The following is a 16,960-nucleotide window of genomic DNA, read 5'->3' on the forward strand; positions in this document are numbered from 1 at the left end:
GTCAAATCTTTGCAAAGTTTTTGTGTAAGGCGCCACGTCAGTCATACTAAAACGGTTATTAAGACAACTGTACATGTAGTCCTACATTTACAATAAAACATGTCATAATTAGATATGCAGTTATTAAATTCGGGATAATGTACGAAATTACGAATCATAAAATATGTTAGGCTGCACATAGGGTCGGATTGCGCAACCCACGTTTTGGAGCGTAGGCATACTTATCATATTGTCGTACAAAAATCATACAAATATGACAATTAATTGACTAAAACAAACACAAATTGTGACTACAGATATTTCTATTTATTTTACAAAATTTAAGCGTACACATCATTTTCAAAAAACGCATTCCCGCTTGACCCTTCATTAATGGTCGTCATGATATTATCACTGATATCAGGGACTGAGAAATACCCCGAAGACCAGACTGTTTGTTTTTGGTTCGTAGGTCAAAAACATAATTTCAAATGTTTTCGTCATTATTCATTGTTTTTTGGAAATGTTTTTAAAAGATTTTCCTTTTAAGCAGGTTTTAGTTTATTGTATTTGAAACAATTCATTTACATTGATGGCGACAGTAAATGAGGATTTTTTACATTGACGTTAATTCTGGTAGGTGGGATGACAAAACCCATTGCTTTTCCTATTCTGAGAAGAAATTCCCATGTATTTTTTTGGGGGGGTGGGATGGGGGTGGGGGATGGGGTGGGGTGGGGGATCGGCGAATTAGTGGGCATGGCGGTTAGACCCATCTTCCCGAGGCAAGCGTTTTTTTTCCACAAGCCTTTAGCTTCTGGAAACTTGACTTTGATAAATAGACTAGTGGACGCTCTTGCCTTGGGCAGACGGGTTGGACCAAGAGAGTTCAGGCGTGTTTTATTATAAAACCCAAACTAATTCACTCAAATACGCATCTACTTCACTAATGTTCACAGATGAACCTGCTCCCAAAATGGAGGGGTTCACGAATCAATTACACTAGAGTACACTGCACTTGTAAGATGAATCAACGAGAATTAAGATTTTCGTAAAATTTATTGAAAATCCGTGAAGAAGGAGTCAATAAAAACATGGAACACGAAGAACAGTCAGGTTTCACGACAAAGGGAATTCTGCTCGTACTATGTTGATCATAATCTATAAGGTTTGCATCAATCATATGTAATACAGCAACATGAAAACAATATCCGATACAAAAAATAATATTTCAGAGGGCAAATACATGGCAACAGAATAAGCAGTAGCAGGACAAGAGGTTAAAAAATAAAATAAAAAGAGAGCCAGGCCGTCAACACGCAGAGCTGTGATTCATGAGTTTGTGTTAAAAATGAAGATGTTACTGTAGTTCAGGATGATGATGATGATGTTGATGACCTTGATGATGACCAACAACATATTTCCAACATGTATCAGGTGAGATAAAATGGGGGTTAAGGTCGCGTCCAAGATTATTGCACTTATATAGCGACGTGCATGCACGTGTGTGTCTCTGTGTGTGTGGCTGCTTGTACTAGTCCGGACTGATGCCGATTTATAGTGCTAGCCCAGTGAGATACCATGCCGCAGTTTAACATGACCCCATTCAGACACAGTGTACTGACTCCGAGCCGACAAGTCCTTGTTTTAGCCCCTTAATGCCGAGCGCAAGACAGGGTAACAACAAGTACCATCTTTTAACGTCTTTTGGTATGACGTGGCCGGGGATCGAAACCCCGAAATTTCCGCTCTCACGGCGGACGCTTTACCACTAGACCACGGAGGCGGTCTCCAACATGTATCATCTACCTTTTCAAATGATACCCTTTTCCGCCGATAGCTGCTGGTAACACTTACATGGACAATATACAATAACAATATACAAGAAACAGGATTCGCTAATCCGGACGATTTCAGTGGGCACGCTAACATCAAGTGAGTGAGTGAGTATGTGTTTTTCGCCGCTTCTAGCAATATTCCAGCAATATCACGGCGGGGGACACCAGACATTGCACCCATGTCGGGATTCGAACCTGGGTCTTCGGCGTGACGAGCAAACGATTTAACCACTAGGCTACCCGACCGCCCCGCTAACATCAAGATTAACATCAATGTTGTATGAAATATTGAAGTATCCCTAGGGACTGGAAAGCCGAGCAGTATAATCAGGATTCATTGTTTCTCCGAGCGTGGCAATAACTTCACAAAAACTGGGTGATGTATCTGTGGAAGAGGTGTGTGTGTGTGTGTGTGTGTGTGTGTGTGTGTGTGTGTGTGTGTGTGTGTGTGCTGAACATGTATACTAATACTTCAATGTCTAAGATTCCTGTACGGACCAAATAAAAGACTGTCGAGCTTGTCTGTCAATCTTGTAAGGCCAAAGTAGTGAGCTTCCTGACGCAGTTTCCTCAGGTCCTGTTCGGTCTCTGGGAGAGTCGTCTGCCCGTCGTCGCGCAGGAAGTTAAGAATGTAAGGGAATAATGTCGGATCACGATCAATGAAATGGATGTCTTGATGCTCTGCAGCTTCCCTAGCAATAAAGGCCAGTCTGGACGGGAACTTGTCAAGGGTCATCAAAGATGTCACATACTCTGTACCTCCAACATTCAACGTAATCGTCGTGGGGAGCCTCTTTTTCATGCCATCTTGTGGAAAAGGTTTAGACGTGTTAGATTTTTCACCTGTGTCACCCCTACCCCTTCCACTTTTGACAGCGGGTTCACTAATGGTCTCTGTCATTTTAGGATTCGTTTGACTCGTAACAAGGGAAACTTTCCTTGGAGATTTCACGTTTGAACTTATTACAGGGCCGGCGACCTGCGCTTCCTTTGATTCGGCAGCGCCGGCAGCTTTGCTTTTACCAGCCTTGGTTGTTTTCACGCCTGCACGTGGTTTAGTTTTATCGGGAACGTCTGGAGGTTCCGAGTCTGTGTGTCGGACTTTAGAGCCCTTCAATTTTGGAGAAGGAGCTGTCGTCATCTGTTTCCTTGGCTCAGTCAGACCAACCTGTAGAAGTTTCTTCAGAGTGTCGTACTTGGGCTCCTCCTCATAGTCAAGAGCAGAGACATATTGGAAGTAGGACGACAACACCACTGGAACAAAAAAACAAACCATTACCTTGCAACATTTCCCTATCAGGGTCCGATGAGCGTGGGTTTAAATCCTAAATTCGGTCTGACAATAACCCTTGAATATCGACCAAAGTGAAAAATGTCTACGACTCGCTTTAATATCAGCTTTCCTCCTTCATTAAGCAGTAATATATATGAAATACTGTTTGAAGCGGCGATCGGTCACTTAATTGTGATACGATACATGCTCAACTGATATTTACGACCACGTGGGGTGTTGATTATCGAACACTGATTTGCGTTAGCCCAGACACGGTTATCTGCAGGTCGTATGCCTCGCCTAGACATGGTTACCTGCAGGGCGGTATGCCTCGCCCTGACACGGTATCTGCAGGTCGGTATGCCTCGCCCAGACACGGTTATCTGCAGGTCGGTATGCCTCGGTGAGACGCAATTATCTGCAGGTCGTATGCCTCGCCGAGACATGGTTACCTGCAGGGCGGTATGCCTCGCCCTGACACGGTATCTGCATGTCGGTATGCCTCGCCCAGACACGGTATCTGCAGGTCGGTATGCCTCGCCCAGACACGGTTATCTGCAGGTCGGTATGCCTCGCCCAGATACGGTTAGCAGCAGGTCGGTGTGTCTCGCCGAGACACGGTTATCTGCAGGTCGGTGTGCCTCGCCTAGACATGGTTATCTGCAGGGCGGTATGCCTCGCCCTGACACGGTATTCCTCGCCCAGACACGGTATCTGCAGGTCGGTATGCTTCGCCCAGACACGGTATCTGCAGGTCGGTATGCCTCGCCCAGACACGGTTATCTGCAGGTCGGTATGCCTCGCCCAGACACGGTTATCTGCAGGTCGGTGTGTCTCGCCGAGACACGGTTATCTGCAGGTCGGTGTGCCTCGCCCAGACACGGTATCTGCAGGTCGGTATGCCTCGCCGAGACACGGTATCTGCAGGTCGGTATGCCTCGCCCAGACACGGTTATCTGTAGGTCGGTATGCCTCGCCTAGACACGGTTATCTGCAGGTCGGTATGCCTCGCCCTGACATGGTTATCTGCAGATCGGTATGCCTCGCCTAGACACGGTTATCTGCAGGTCGGTATGCCTCGCCCTGACATGGTTATCTGCAGGTCGGTATGACTCGCCCAGACACGGTTATTTACAGGTCGGAGTGCCTCGGTGAGACACGATTATCTGCAGGTCGGTATGCCTAGCCCAGACACGGTTATTTACAGGTCGGAGTGCCTCGCCCAGACACGATTAATTACAGGGCGCCGTTATATAGCTGTCAAAGTGACAACGGCAGCGTAAAACTCCAAACTATTGGTGTATTGTCAATAGTAAGGTGATGATGGCATTGACGTTGTCGCGAGATCGATGTTGTACTTCAGACCGCTTTACAATAATAAACCAACCACAAAGTGATACTGGTCGTAGATGTTTACAGCCTGCACAGTACTGAGACAACAATCAAAGGTGAATAAGAGATTCCAGCCCGCAACCAGCGGAGGTACGCCGCCAACACAACCTCAGTGAGCCACCTGACGATGGTGATGATTTAGTCCAACCACAGAGGCTTGTAACCCAAAACAGCAAGATACATGGTCACTATCGGTGTCATAGTTTGTTTGTTGTTTAACGCTGCACTCAGCAATAATCCAGCTATATGACGGCGGTCTGTAAATAGTCGAGCCTGGACCAGACAGTCTTGTGAATAACGTCATGATCATCGGTCTACGCGATTGGGATACGATAACATGCATCAACCAAGTCAGCGAGCCTGACGACCGGATCCCACTAGTCGCCTCTTACGTCAAGCACAGTCGCCTTTTACGGCAAGCATTGGTTGCTGAAAACCTATTCTATCCCAGATCTTAACCGGTGGGTGTCATAGTACTATCCTTTTATGTACTACCATGACAACGGTAGTGACCATATATCTTGCGCTAATTTGATCGGTGAAGTACTATGACACCGAAAGTGCTGCTCATTTTTAGTTTACAAGCCAATGTGAGTATCACATATGTACTGAAGCACCACAACAGTTTGTACCTCTTTCCTGTGAGTCATCCGTCGATGAAAGTGTGTCCGAGTGTACGTTTGAAGTGATGTCCTCTTTGTACCTGAAACCAATATAAGAGTATATATAACAGTAATAAATCCAACATATGGATGTACGTTTCAGCAGTAATCAAATGTAAGAGCACCATGTTGTACATAGAAACCTGACCCGTGAAGATCGGGGGTAGAATAGGTCTTAAACAATCCATGCTTGTAGTAAGAGACGACCATGCTTGTCGTTAGAGGCGACTAACGGGATCGTGTGGTCAGGCTCGCTGACTTGGTTGATGCATGTCATCGTATCCAATTTGCGTTGATCGATGCTCATGATGTCAATTATTGGAGTGTCTGGTCCAGACTCGACTATTTACAGACTGCCATCATATAGCTGGAATATTGCTGAGTGCGGCGTTAAACAACAATTAAACAAACCTATGGGTTAAGCAGTGAAGTCATGGTCATTTTTCATACATGATCTTTAACATCGCAAAACAATATGGGTGTAGCGGTATCTATGAATATGCATCTTAAAATGAAATTATATGTAGATATCTTACTTTATTTTTGAATCTCTGACGTATTTTTTGTCTGAGAGTTTGTCCTCCCAGGGTAATCTGCCACACAGCCACTGCAGCAGACAGTAGCCCAACATCTCCAGGTCGCCACGTCGTGACTGGGCTGTTCACAGATCAATGGATACTGCAGGGATCAGTTTTGTCAGGGAAAACTGTTTCGTGATATATTTAGAGAATAACCAACGAGATATGAGTTATTACAAATGTCCTGAGTGGATGAACGACGTACGTCGCGAACCTTCCACGAGACTTAGAGCATTTATGGAAAAATCCGGACTTATGCTGGTTTTATAGTGATAGCTTACTGAGATATGCCAGTTTAACCTAGATACCACACTCAGACTTAACATGCGGACTCCGAGCCATCTTTTGGTATGACGCGGCACGAGTTGTAGCCGCAGATTGCCTGGTAACATTAATACCAGAAAAATGGTTCGGGGCTAACGCCAACTGTAGTCAGTTTATATATTGTATCCAGAACAAACGCCCTAAAGGTTTGAGACGTGATATCAACAGATCGATAAACAATAATTGTACATTTGATTGGTATCTTCGTATTATTCAAGATACATTAGACAGCATGGAATTAATAATGTGTAAATAAGAAATTTATATTTAATTCCTTACTTAATCATCCAGGGAAGTGCATATAGTTTATCATGAATAATCGGGGTGGAACGATAAATTGACTCTTGTTCATCAACATGGTTTAAACTTAAATCGTCACTTCTATGCATTGACCCATCTGCTCATTGGACAGTTTGTTGTCCTACGCCGCACCAGGCAACATGTCGGCGGTCTGTAAATAATCGAGTCAGGACCATACAATCCAGTGATCGATTTTGTGAGCGTCGATCTACGCATTTTGGATACGATGACATGCATCAACCAACGTGACCACCCGATCCCCTTAGTCGCCTCTTACGACAAAGGTTGCTGTAGACTAATTCTAACGCGGAGTTTCACTGGGGTGATTATATACAGCTTAGTCCCAGCTTACCGGCTCCCCTGTGGGCATCAGTGCTCATGTACAAGGTGGGGCAGTCAGGTAGGAACTTGCTTTCCTCGTACGGCTTATGCTTGCCGCCTACCCTATACTTCTTGGCCAGGCCGTAGTCCACGAGGTGCACCTGGGGACGACAAGCAGTACTGGCAACGTTCATTCTCATATTATGTAAAATTGACTACTAGTCGGATGTGACTGTGGTTTATGATAACCCAGCAATAGTAGAGTTATATGACATCGACTTGTTTGTTTGTTTAACGCCGCAGTCAGCAATATTCCAGCTATATGACAGCGGTCTGTAAATAATCGTGTCTGGACCAGACAATCCAGTGATTGATATGAGCATCGATCTACGCAATTGGGATACGATGACATGCATCAACAAGTCAGGGAGCCTGTCCACCAGATCCTGTTAGTCGCCTCTTACGACAAGCATAGTCGCCTTTTACGACAAGCATGGGTTGCGGAAGACCTTTTCTATCTACGGGTCTTCACGGGTCTTAGTTTACGATAAACAACGACCAAGAGTCCTTTCTTTCTTAAAAGCGATATAGTCATTATATATAGCCTCTTTAAGGATGTTAGCAGAATTTACAAACTTTAAAAATAATTACACGTAATTAATATTTAGGACTCTCTGAACCCAATCCGATCTCGGCAATGCAGGTGTGACAGGGTTAAATCACTCCCCATTTCACTCTAAGAATGATTCTGTCCTGGGATAGTCGATTACGAGTCGCTTATTTCTTACATGAGATATGTTAATAAACAGTTCTACCTTTAAAAAATATTTAGCCGTATTTAAATAACGATGACTCCCTGAATGCAAATCCGACCTCGGCAATGTCGAAACAGGTCCATATTATGAACAACGGGTTAAGATTGGAACTTCCTGGATATCCTCTCAATTTTCACATCGAATATCTGCAGTTTTCTCCCAATACCGATTGTTATAATTCTCCCACTTTGGGTCCGATCCTTTGGTCATTGCGTATATCTACGTTGCCCAGCTACATCTATGGGGAACAACTCACTATAGACACTTCCTTCTCAAACATAACGTCCTCTAGTTTACGACGTCATCAAGTTGCGAGGGCATGTTCGAATCTCCAGAAATGACATAATAGAACATTGTTTTATCGTGAAATAAAAACACTCTTCGTTCTTCTTTGTTCTTTGCGATTTATCGCGTAGCTAGCTGCGTCCCTCGTGGTGTATTCTCCCTGCAGTGTTTTATTGTACTATAAAAAAACTTACACTCGTCGTTTATTTCTTTAATAGAGTACTACAACACGTCTTCCATTTACGTAATTAAGTCCCAGTTTACCTTAAGAAACTTGTTCTCGAGATCACACGTATACACAAATGTATCTATAACCCGCACTGCATACAAGAGTTGCATTTATAAAGAGATTATAAACATTATAGTTCAGATCTGCAACGACACACCCTACATGTTGATTATGAGTACTGCACATGGCTCTTAGTTGTTCATTGATGGAGCTTTACAATTACCGTTTTCTGTTTGTCAGAGTCTCCTTTGCTGTCGTCGACGATGATGTTGGCAGGATTGATGTCACCGTGCACGTAGTCATGTTCGTGGACGAACTCTAGACAGTCGATCTACAGAAAGCGGGGGTGAGGAAGATGAGTTATTGTGTTTATTGAAGATAATTTAAGGAGGGTATGTCTCATTTTGACTTCGAATGTTGAATTTAAATTTATGAAAACGCGGTGTAATATATCTAAAGTTGTCAATGACAACATACATCTGCAGTGAGTGAGTAATTTTGATTTATTGCAGCTTTGAACAGAAATAGCTATCCCAGCGAGTCCGCGTGACGTGGAAGGAAAGCCCAAACAGATCAAGGAAACAAATAGAAACCAAATGCTCCCTAGCAACTTTGAAATCTACTTGTTTTGTCGAGCACTTTCACCCTACGATATACGTGTACATATATGGCGAGGGAAATCCCCCATGCCTGTCCCAACAGCCGACTAATAAGAGGATCGGGTGGTTACAATGTGTGACCTGCACGGATTTGCTTGTTTGTTGCTTAACGCCGCATATTCCAGCTAAATGATAATTGATCTGTAGATTATCGCGTCTGGACCAGACAATCCAGTGACTGACATCATGAGCATCGATCCACACACTTGGGATATGATGACCTTTATCAACCACCCGATCCCCTCAGTCGCCGCTTACAAACAGTCGCCTTTTTACGGAAAGTATGTTTGCTGAAGACCAATTCTACCCCGGATCTTCACGGGTCGACTTGCATAGGTGATTGCGCTTCATTGTATATATCCCCAAAGTCAGGGGAGAATATGACTAGTATGCTGTACGTGGCATAATGGTCTGTTAGTCAAATAGTGCTGTATAACGCTGCTGTCAACAATATTCCACATGGACCTGTAATAATGGAGTCTGCATCAGGCACGAGCGCAACAATCCACGCCATAGGGGCATAGTGAAACAGTTTCAACCAAGTCACATTGTCCAACCACCCGACCCCAACTGTATTAGTCTTTACGTCAGGCGTGATGTACCGAGGATATATTCAATAGGGCTCGCGTTAAGAAACTTGGTTGCTTGACCCAGGTGCATGTTGACACAAAAACCTCGTTGCAAGAAACAAAAAACCTGGATGCATCCTGGTCCCATAAATTTGAAACACAGGCCGGTCAGCTGCCAGTGTCACAAAATTAATGACGCATAAAACGTAATTGGAACGTGCGCATAATCTTGAAGTACCCACGGTTTGATGACGTCATGCCCAAGCTAGAGCTACAAATTGCACTAACACAGGGATTGGGATGTAGTATGGTAAATAAACATTAGGGGTACTGAGAGTGTTCAAAGGTTGACTTTGTGAGGACAGGTAAGGGTTAGTCAAACACAAATTTGAATCTTTATACATGCAGTTGGTGAACGAAGACATAAACATAAGGTTGCCTTTTTAAGAGGTTGCACTTGTGCATGTTTTATATTGCTAAAACGAGCCCTGTATTCTGACCAGTTTTGTTTGTTGTTAAACGCCGCACTCAGCAATATGCCAGCTATTTGACGGCGGTCTGTAAATAATCGAATCTGGACCAGACAATCCAGTGATAGACGTCATGCTCATCGATCTACGCGATTGGGATACGATGACATGTGTCAACCAAGTCAGTGAGTCTGACCACCCGATCCCGTTAGTCGCCTCTTAAGAAAAGCATAGTCGCATTTTACGGCAACCAAAAGTTGCTGAAGACCTATTCTATCCCAGATCTTCAGTAATCCCTGAAGGATGGGGGGAAGTGTATCTAAAGGTATTGTATATTGTACCAGAGCTAAGGCCATGTCCGATACGTCCTTCAGCGCCAGCGTCCGACCTGTCCCCAGGATCGTGCCAAGGTCAGTCCCCAGCCGCGGCAACACCAGAAACCTGTAAGCCTCACCCTCGTAGTTATGCGTCCCCTGCCCCCGGGGAACAGGGATTCCGAGGTGGGTCAGGCCCCTGTCCTTAGTCCACTTCTTCGCTGTAATATCGACAACCATATAACTGTACGAACGAACGCACGCACGCACGCACGCGCGCGTTTGTTTGTTGTTTAACGCCGCACTCAACAATATTCCAGCTATATGACGCCGGTCTGTAAATAATCGAGCCTGGACCAGACCATTCAGTAATTGACATCATGAGCATGGGATACGATGACATGCATCAACCAAGTCAGCCAGTCTGACCACCCAATCCCGTTAGTCGCCTCTTACGACAAGCATAGTCGCCTTTTGAAGCAAGCATGGGTTGCTGAAGACCTATTCTAACCCGGATCTTCACGGGTCCACACAAATGTAAGATAGCTGATACAACGTTCTTTTGTTTTATAGATCGTGCACTAGTCAGAGTCATTTAGCTCACAGCATCACTTGGGGGGCACGGGTGGCCCAGTCGTCTAAGGCGCCGCGATTCGCTGTGCAGAGTTGCGTCCCTTGGGCACGCCAGAAACCTATGATTGTGGGTTCGAATCCCGGTTCGCCCCGATTATGTTTCTAGGTTTGTCAGCCCCATACCCGTGCTCCTGGGTTTCACCGAGGTGGTAAACGTCTGAGACCTGTATCACTTCGGGCTTTCCTCCCACATTAAGCTGACACGCCGTGATATAACTGGAATATTGTTAAAAGCGGCGTTAAACCCAACTCACTCACTCACTCACTCACAGCATCACTTCGTTTATTGTGAACCTGAAACATGCGTCCATGCCTCAATTATCATGTCATCACTCGAACACTGACATTATAGCTGCTCGTTAAGTTAAGAAGGTTTTACTGAACGTCCTAAACGTTTACTTTGTCAACTGATTTGTGATTATATATATATTGTGTATTCAAGGATCATCTTCCAGTCATTGATAGAGAAAAGTTAATATTTCATCAACCCTGAAAGGTAATTATCCTTAGTGTTTAACGAGGTTCAACTGTTTACTGAAGGAATAACTACGTCTACTGACCTATCTTGGCAACACCCATCCCCTGGTAAACGGCGTGTTCATTGAACAGGTGGCCACTACTTTTATTTTCCTGAAAAACAGACAATGTCACAATGTCACAAATGCTTGCTACATAATGATACAAGGCAATGCATGCTTGCGTGCCCTCTTCTTAAACTTATACGAGGTGTCTGAAACATTCATTTTTTGTTAATGTCGCGATCAGGAGTTCGTTAACAAGTATTTTGTACACAACACGATGCGTATCGAGATATTTTGTACACTTTACGATGCCTATCAAGATATTGTGTACACTCTACGATGCGTATCACGATATTTTGTACACAATACGATGCCTATCAAGATATTTTGTACACTATACGATGCGTATCGCGGCATATTTTGTACTCTATACGATGTGTATCACGACGGCATATTTTGTACTCTATATGATGCGTATCACGACATATTTTGTACTCTGTTGATACGTAGCACAATACGCTATACCATATACACTATACGATGTGTATCACGATTATATTATTTCGAAACAGAATCAAATTGAGAAATATTTGATACGAAGAAACGCTGAATCTGTTCATCTCACGTGATTGAAGATAACAGCTTCATAGAACAAGGCAATGTATAGATCAACATAAATTTGAAGACACAATGTCCAGAAATTTTAAATCGTTGAGACAAATATCTAAAAAACCTTTTGGTTAAATGCAGGATCTGAAAATATGGTTGTCACTAATATATGAATCATATGTAAATATATATAACATGGGGTGCCACCGCTTCAGATAATACTTGGGGCCATGTCTAAGTTCAAGTGAGTGAGTGAGTATGGTTTTACATCCCCTTTTAGCAATATTCCAGCAGTATCACCGCAGGGGACACCAGAAATTGCCTTCACACATTGTACCCATGTGAAGTTCGAACACAGGTCTTGGGGGTGACGAGCGAATGCTTTAACTACTAGACTACCCCACCACCCCACTAAGTTCAAATAAGAGAGTTGTACATTGCGCTTTATTCTTGCATGTAAATTCACTCACTTGTCATTCAAGCTTGACAGACATAATATTATTTCTATTCATCTTGAAATAGGGGGAACGGGGGCCCAGTCGTCTAAGGCGCCGTGATTCGCTGTGCAGAGTTGCGTCCCTTGGACACGCCAGAAACCTATGACTGTGGGTTCGAATCCCGGTTCGCCCCGATTATGTTTCTAGGTTTGTCAGCACCATACCCGTGCTCCTGGGTTTCACCGAAGTGCTAAACGTCTGAGACCTGCATCACTTCGGGCTTTCCTCACACATTAAGCTGACACGCCGTGATATAACTGGAATACTGTTAAAAGCGGTGTTAAACCAAACTCACTAACTCACTCATCTTGAAATATACAACATATACATGTTTATATGTATATGCATACTGAGAATCATATAACTAAAATATTTTGGCCTAATGTTTGGACTAGCAGCCCACAGCCAATCTAAAGAATGTATATGTCAAGCAATAATTGTGAATAATATAACACACACCAACCACATCTTGAATCAACAAATATGCACCATCAGCATAAAGTGTTTAAACGACACCAACTGCTAGTTTAAGACGCCTACACCGTCGAATTGTCATGGTAACACTATATTACGGACATTCCTGGGAATGACCCTGAGGACATATTTAGTGTATTACACAAAACTATCTTCGTACTTAAGGAAAGAAAACAACATTTTTATAGCTACTGTAAAATGGTAAATTTTAAACATCTCACTATTTTCACGACGTCTTCTTCCGCGTTTGACCCAGCAGCATCTGATGTTGCTGAGAAAAGAATGTGCATTGCATTATAAATATAATACATCTGAGATCGGGGCTTCAAATTGATTTCCACGGCAAAAAATTACAAATCACGATATACTGTTCATATACTGTTAATTCAAGTAAATGACGCTGGGCAAAAGAAAGTATACACCCATGTTTGATGGTGGCAAAAAATAAAACAAATTGTTATTCGATGGTGATGTATTTAATACGGGTATTATCGGCGATATTTCCTGCATCACATCAATGAGTATCTCATAACAGGTGACGTGTCCATAACGTCAAAAAACACGGGCCCAATGTCAGACTACACACTAATGAGCAGTGAGTGAAGTAGGTATTTTATGATGTATAAACTGCATTTTCTTTTGCGGCGCAATTCACATTACATTATATTAAGACAGCCTGTAAATAAGCAGATCTAGATCAGGAACACAAGTGGCTGACAGCATGAAAAACGACCTCTGCCGTTGGGGTACGATGACACGACCAACTAGGTCACGAACAGACTTATTGCATGCATTTTGGCTGTTGTGTACAACAATCCACGCTGGGATGACATCTGAGTTCTATTATCTTTCAAGTTCACTGGCTCAATTGTTCCGAGCTCATGTATGTATTTTTACCAGATGTTGCTGTGAAATCAGTATGGTTTTCAGATCAAATTAAACATGCAGAAAAGATTTAAATTCTTAAACAAAAGCATGGGATAAATTTCAGCGAGTAACTACCTGCGTATATAGGTCCCACGTGGCCTTCAGCCAGCACAGATGCGAGTCGCCATTTCTTTCCCAGTGTGTCTTGGAGTACCTCTCCCGTCAGGAGGGGCTCCGTCTTTTTTGTCTTGGGAGGTTTCACGAGCTCTGTCAAGTATATTAATTATTATTAATCCACATAGGCCTAATAATTAACTGCGACCATGAAATGCGATCTGTGAATAAGTGAGTTCGGTTTAAGTCCAAAGAAAACAGTAAAAATAACATTATCTATCATCATGCTGACAAACTTTGGATATCGTAGCCGGATGAATCGAAGATTCGAACACTAGATCTACCAGCGACACCAAGCTAGCCAGGCTAGGGGGCGCAACTCTGCACAGTTGCGGCGCCTGAGATAACTATCGTCAGGATATATATGTAAACAGTAATTGATAATCGTAAATTGGGATCAATAGACACGAACCAGCTTTTTTGCTTTTGGGGAGTCGTCGTTTCATATCTGTGTCTTGGTATTAACGTCGCATGTATAGTGCTGAAAGAAAACAAATAAATCCGATATATTGCAAGGCATAACTGCATGACGCTTGACGATAAAAAACAGTTTTACATCCGCTTAATGTACAGCGGTACAACAGCTTATAGGTTACCCCTGATGTCAGTAAAAAAAAATGCAGTAATTTAGCGGTTAATAGTGGATTACACAAAGAGAGAATCTAGGTGGACTGAAGTTAACAGAAGAAATGCCTGCACTATTTTTACCAAAACACGAAGGACCGAAAATGTGCCCGAGCTATTATTCTGCATACTAACGTGTGTGTATGTATAATGATGACATATGTTTGTCAACAGCCTGTCCACACAATAACTTTGAACCCTGGGACATATAGAGATTATAAATAATCTGTAGCCTAATATCTGGCCTAGCCATACGCCATGCTAGCTGACACGTAGAAGGCAAAGGAGTCCACAAGCGATCTGTGATTTGTAAATTATACATCGATCTTGGGTTTTAGTTCGTTTAGCTACTTTAACATATGCAAAAGTAATCACACCCCTTGAATGTACTCGTCAGTGATAAAATCCCTGCCTGAGCCACTTACTGCCGTTGCGAATGTTAGGTTTGTCCGCCATATGTAATGAAAGCGAACTTCCGGGTGTCACCTATTTTCGATATAGCCACGGGAGCGTCATGTAACACATCGTGAATAGCTCGAGAGAGACTCGGCTGCTGTCTAGCAACGTGTAGGCTCACTGGAGTATCCGGATTTTATTTAAAGATGACGTCAATTTACCACCTAAACTTGCCGTCTTGAAAGTGAAAATAATTCAAATAATTCGTTTTGAGAAAGCGAAAGTACGATTCGGCGAATAACATGTTTATTGTGTCGTTTTTCATACACAAGACCAGAGAGTATCTATTATATGGTCTCTATAACAAGACGAAGAAGAAAACACATGCTTGTAACAAGGACTCGCCACATAAACATATCCTTGTATAATTAACTTTAAAAAAATCAAATGGAAGATACTATTCGGAATAAAAATACAGACCAATTTCATTTCAGGCTTACTCCGATCAGAGACCATACAATTTTATCATGTCTTCATCCTGTTAGTGTAAAAAGTCCTCCACATCAGAAATTACGTCATCGCGTCATTTACATTAGGCGGATTCATAGGGGAGATCAAGGGGTTCGGACCAAGTTTAGAATGTTGTAGACAAACTACCCCACCCCCATCCCCACCCCCACTGAGAGAGGATTTTGTTATTGGACCGCGCACTTTTAGAAATGCTGGAACCCCCCTTGCAATATGCTTGCCGATTTGCCAGACAGTTCTTTCTTCAAGTTTAAGAGGGAATAACGAACCTGGTGCTGGTTTGTTTTTCGTTTTTCAAAAGTACTGAATAACTAAACAGCTTTTGGATGATGATGTAAGACGAACCTGCTGTCATATATTAAATGAGTTTCAGTGTATTTGACCACATTACTGTAGTTGTTTAATATACAGCCTTCGAATAGCGAACCCGGTTCTGGCTTGTTTTTCGTTATTCGAAAAACGAATAACGAATAACGAACCCGCTGCTAACTTCAGGCCCCTTAAATCTGTGTGGTGTACACGGACGATGTTCAAGGAGTTCAAAGCCAACCGTGCATTGCAGCTATGGCAACTTTACGGACTTGTGCACAGGTGCACTGTCCTTGTGGAACAATACAAATTAGTGAGTTCTCCGGGATGTTTTGCCTTGACATACTCGCACAATTGCCGAAGCGGATTATTATAGATTTGGTGACTCAAATGGTCAGACCATTCCATCTTCCCGAGTCAAGTGAGTTAACTGACTATAAAAGTCCAGTTTCCACCCTTGCCGAACTAGGCTGGTATTATGAAGTTACATTTTGGCTGGGCTAACGAGTCTATGCATAGTCCAATCAAAATCGCGCACCGAAATCGAAATCCGGTTTGTAAAATGTCGTGCAGATTTCGGTCGATTGCAGGATTTGCAAAGCATGTGCACCGCCAACTCGCTGTCAACAGATATTTTCCAAGTCTTTTCATGTTTTTTATCAAGGTGCTTACGTGATTTGATGCACTTCATTTTGTAAGATCCGTTTTATCACAATATAGATCTTGATTATCAATCAGATCGTTTTGACTGGGCGCCACCATTTTGTTTGAAACAAATGCAGGTGATACGAGAGGTGAAATCTGAGTGGTCCATAGGAGAGGCTTAGAAGGAACATAACTCGTAATAACCACTGGTGGCGAGCCCAGGAATTCCAGCCTAGTTCGGCAAGGGTGGAAACTGGACTTTTATAGTCAGTTAACTCCCTTGCCTCGGGAAGATGGACCATTCAGGAGGGAGTCCACCAGTAGGATTCCTATAGAATCCCAGAACACCGAATCCTTCGCCTTGCCAGATAATGGAACAGACTGAGATTTGGCTTTTTTCTTCGGGGGAAGCCTTAGATGTTTCCACAGCTTTTTGACTGTTGTTTAGTGTCTGGCTGACAGTGGCGAACCCAAGACTCATCTATAGTTACCAATCGCTGAACAAAATCAACTAGGTCACCTTCAAAACGATCTACATTCTCACCAGAGACTATGAACCTGGAGCGTTTATTATCAGTAGCGTGACGGTGAATAGGTCTTCAGCAACCAATGCTTTCTGTAAAAGCGTCAGACTCACTGTCTTGCATGTCATCGCATTCAAATTATGTAGATCGA

General features: G+C 43.1%; 1 protein-coding gene across 2 annotated transcripts; it reads right to left on the reverse strand.

Annotated features, from left to right (window-relative positions):
- Positions 1-1,015: 1,015 nt before the first annotated feature.
- On the reverse strand, positions 1,016-14,909 carry LOC139444355 (serine/threonine-protein kinase VRK1-like). Of its 2 annotated transcripts, none has more exons than XM_071225296.1 (11): positions 14,785-14,854; positions 14,196-14,264; positions 13,745-13,876; positions 12,964-13,013; positions 11,202-11,271; positions 10,036-10,229; positions 8,220-8,327; positions 6,699-6,828; positions 5,681-5,801; positions 5,115-5,185; positions 1,016-3,071 (listed from the first exon to the last, which is right to left on the reverse strand). In XM_071225296.1, exons 2-11 carry the CDS (start codon positions 14,227-14,229, stop codon positions 2,290-2,292), a joined length of 1,692 nt encoding a protein of 563 aa, XP_071081397.1. In that variant the 5' UTR covers positions 14,230-14,264; positions 14,785-14,854; the 3' UTR covers positions 1,016-2,289. The 2 variants fall into 2 exon arrangements, with proteins under 2 accessions (XP_071081397.1, XP_071081396.1); XM_071225295.1 differs by having other exon boundaries at positions 1,017-3,071; positions 14,833-14,909.
- Between the last annotated feature and the right edge of the window lie 2,051 nt (positions 14,910-16,960).

This window comes from Haliotis cracherodii, unplaced genomic scaffold (genome assembly GCF_022045235.1).
Source record: "Haliotis cracherodii isolate W230 unplaced genomic scaffold, xgHalCrac1.p SCAF_5, whole genome shotgun sequence".
In the NCBI taxonomy this organism is placed as follows: Eukaryota; Metazoa; Mollusca; class Gastropoda; order Lepetellida; family Haliotidae; genus Haliotis; species Haliotis cracherodii.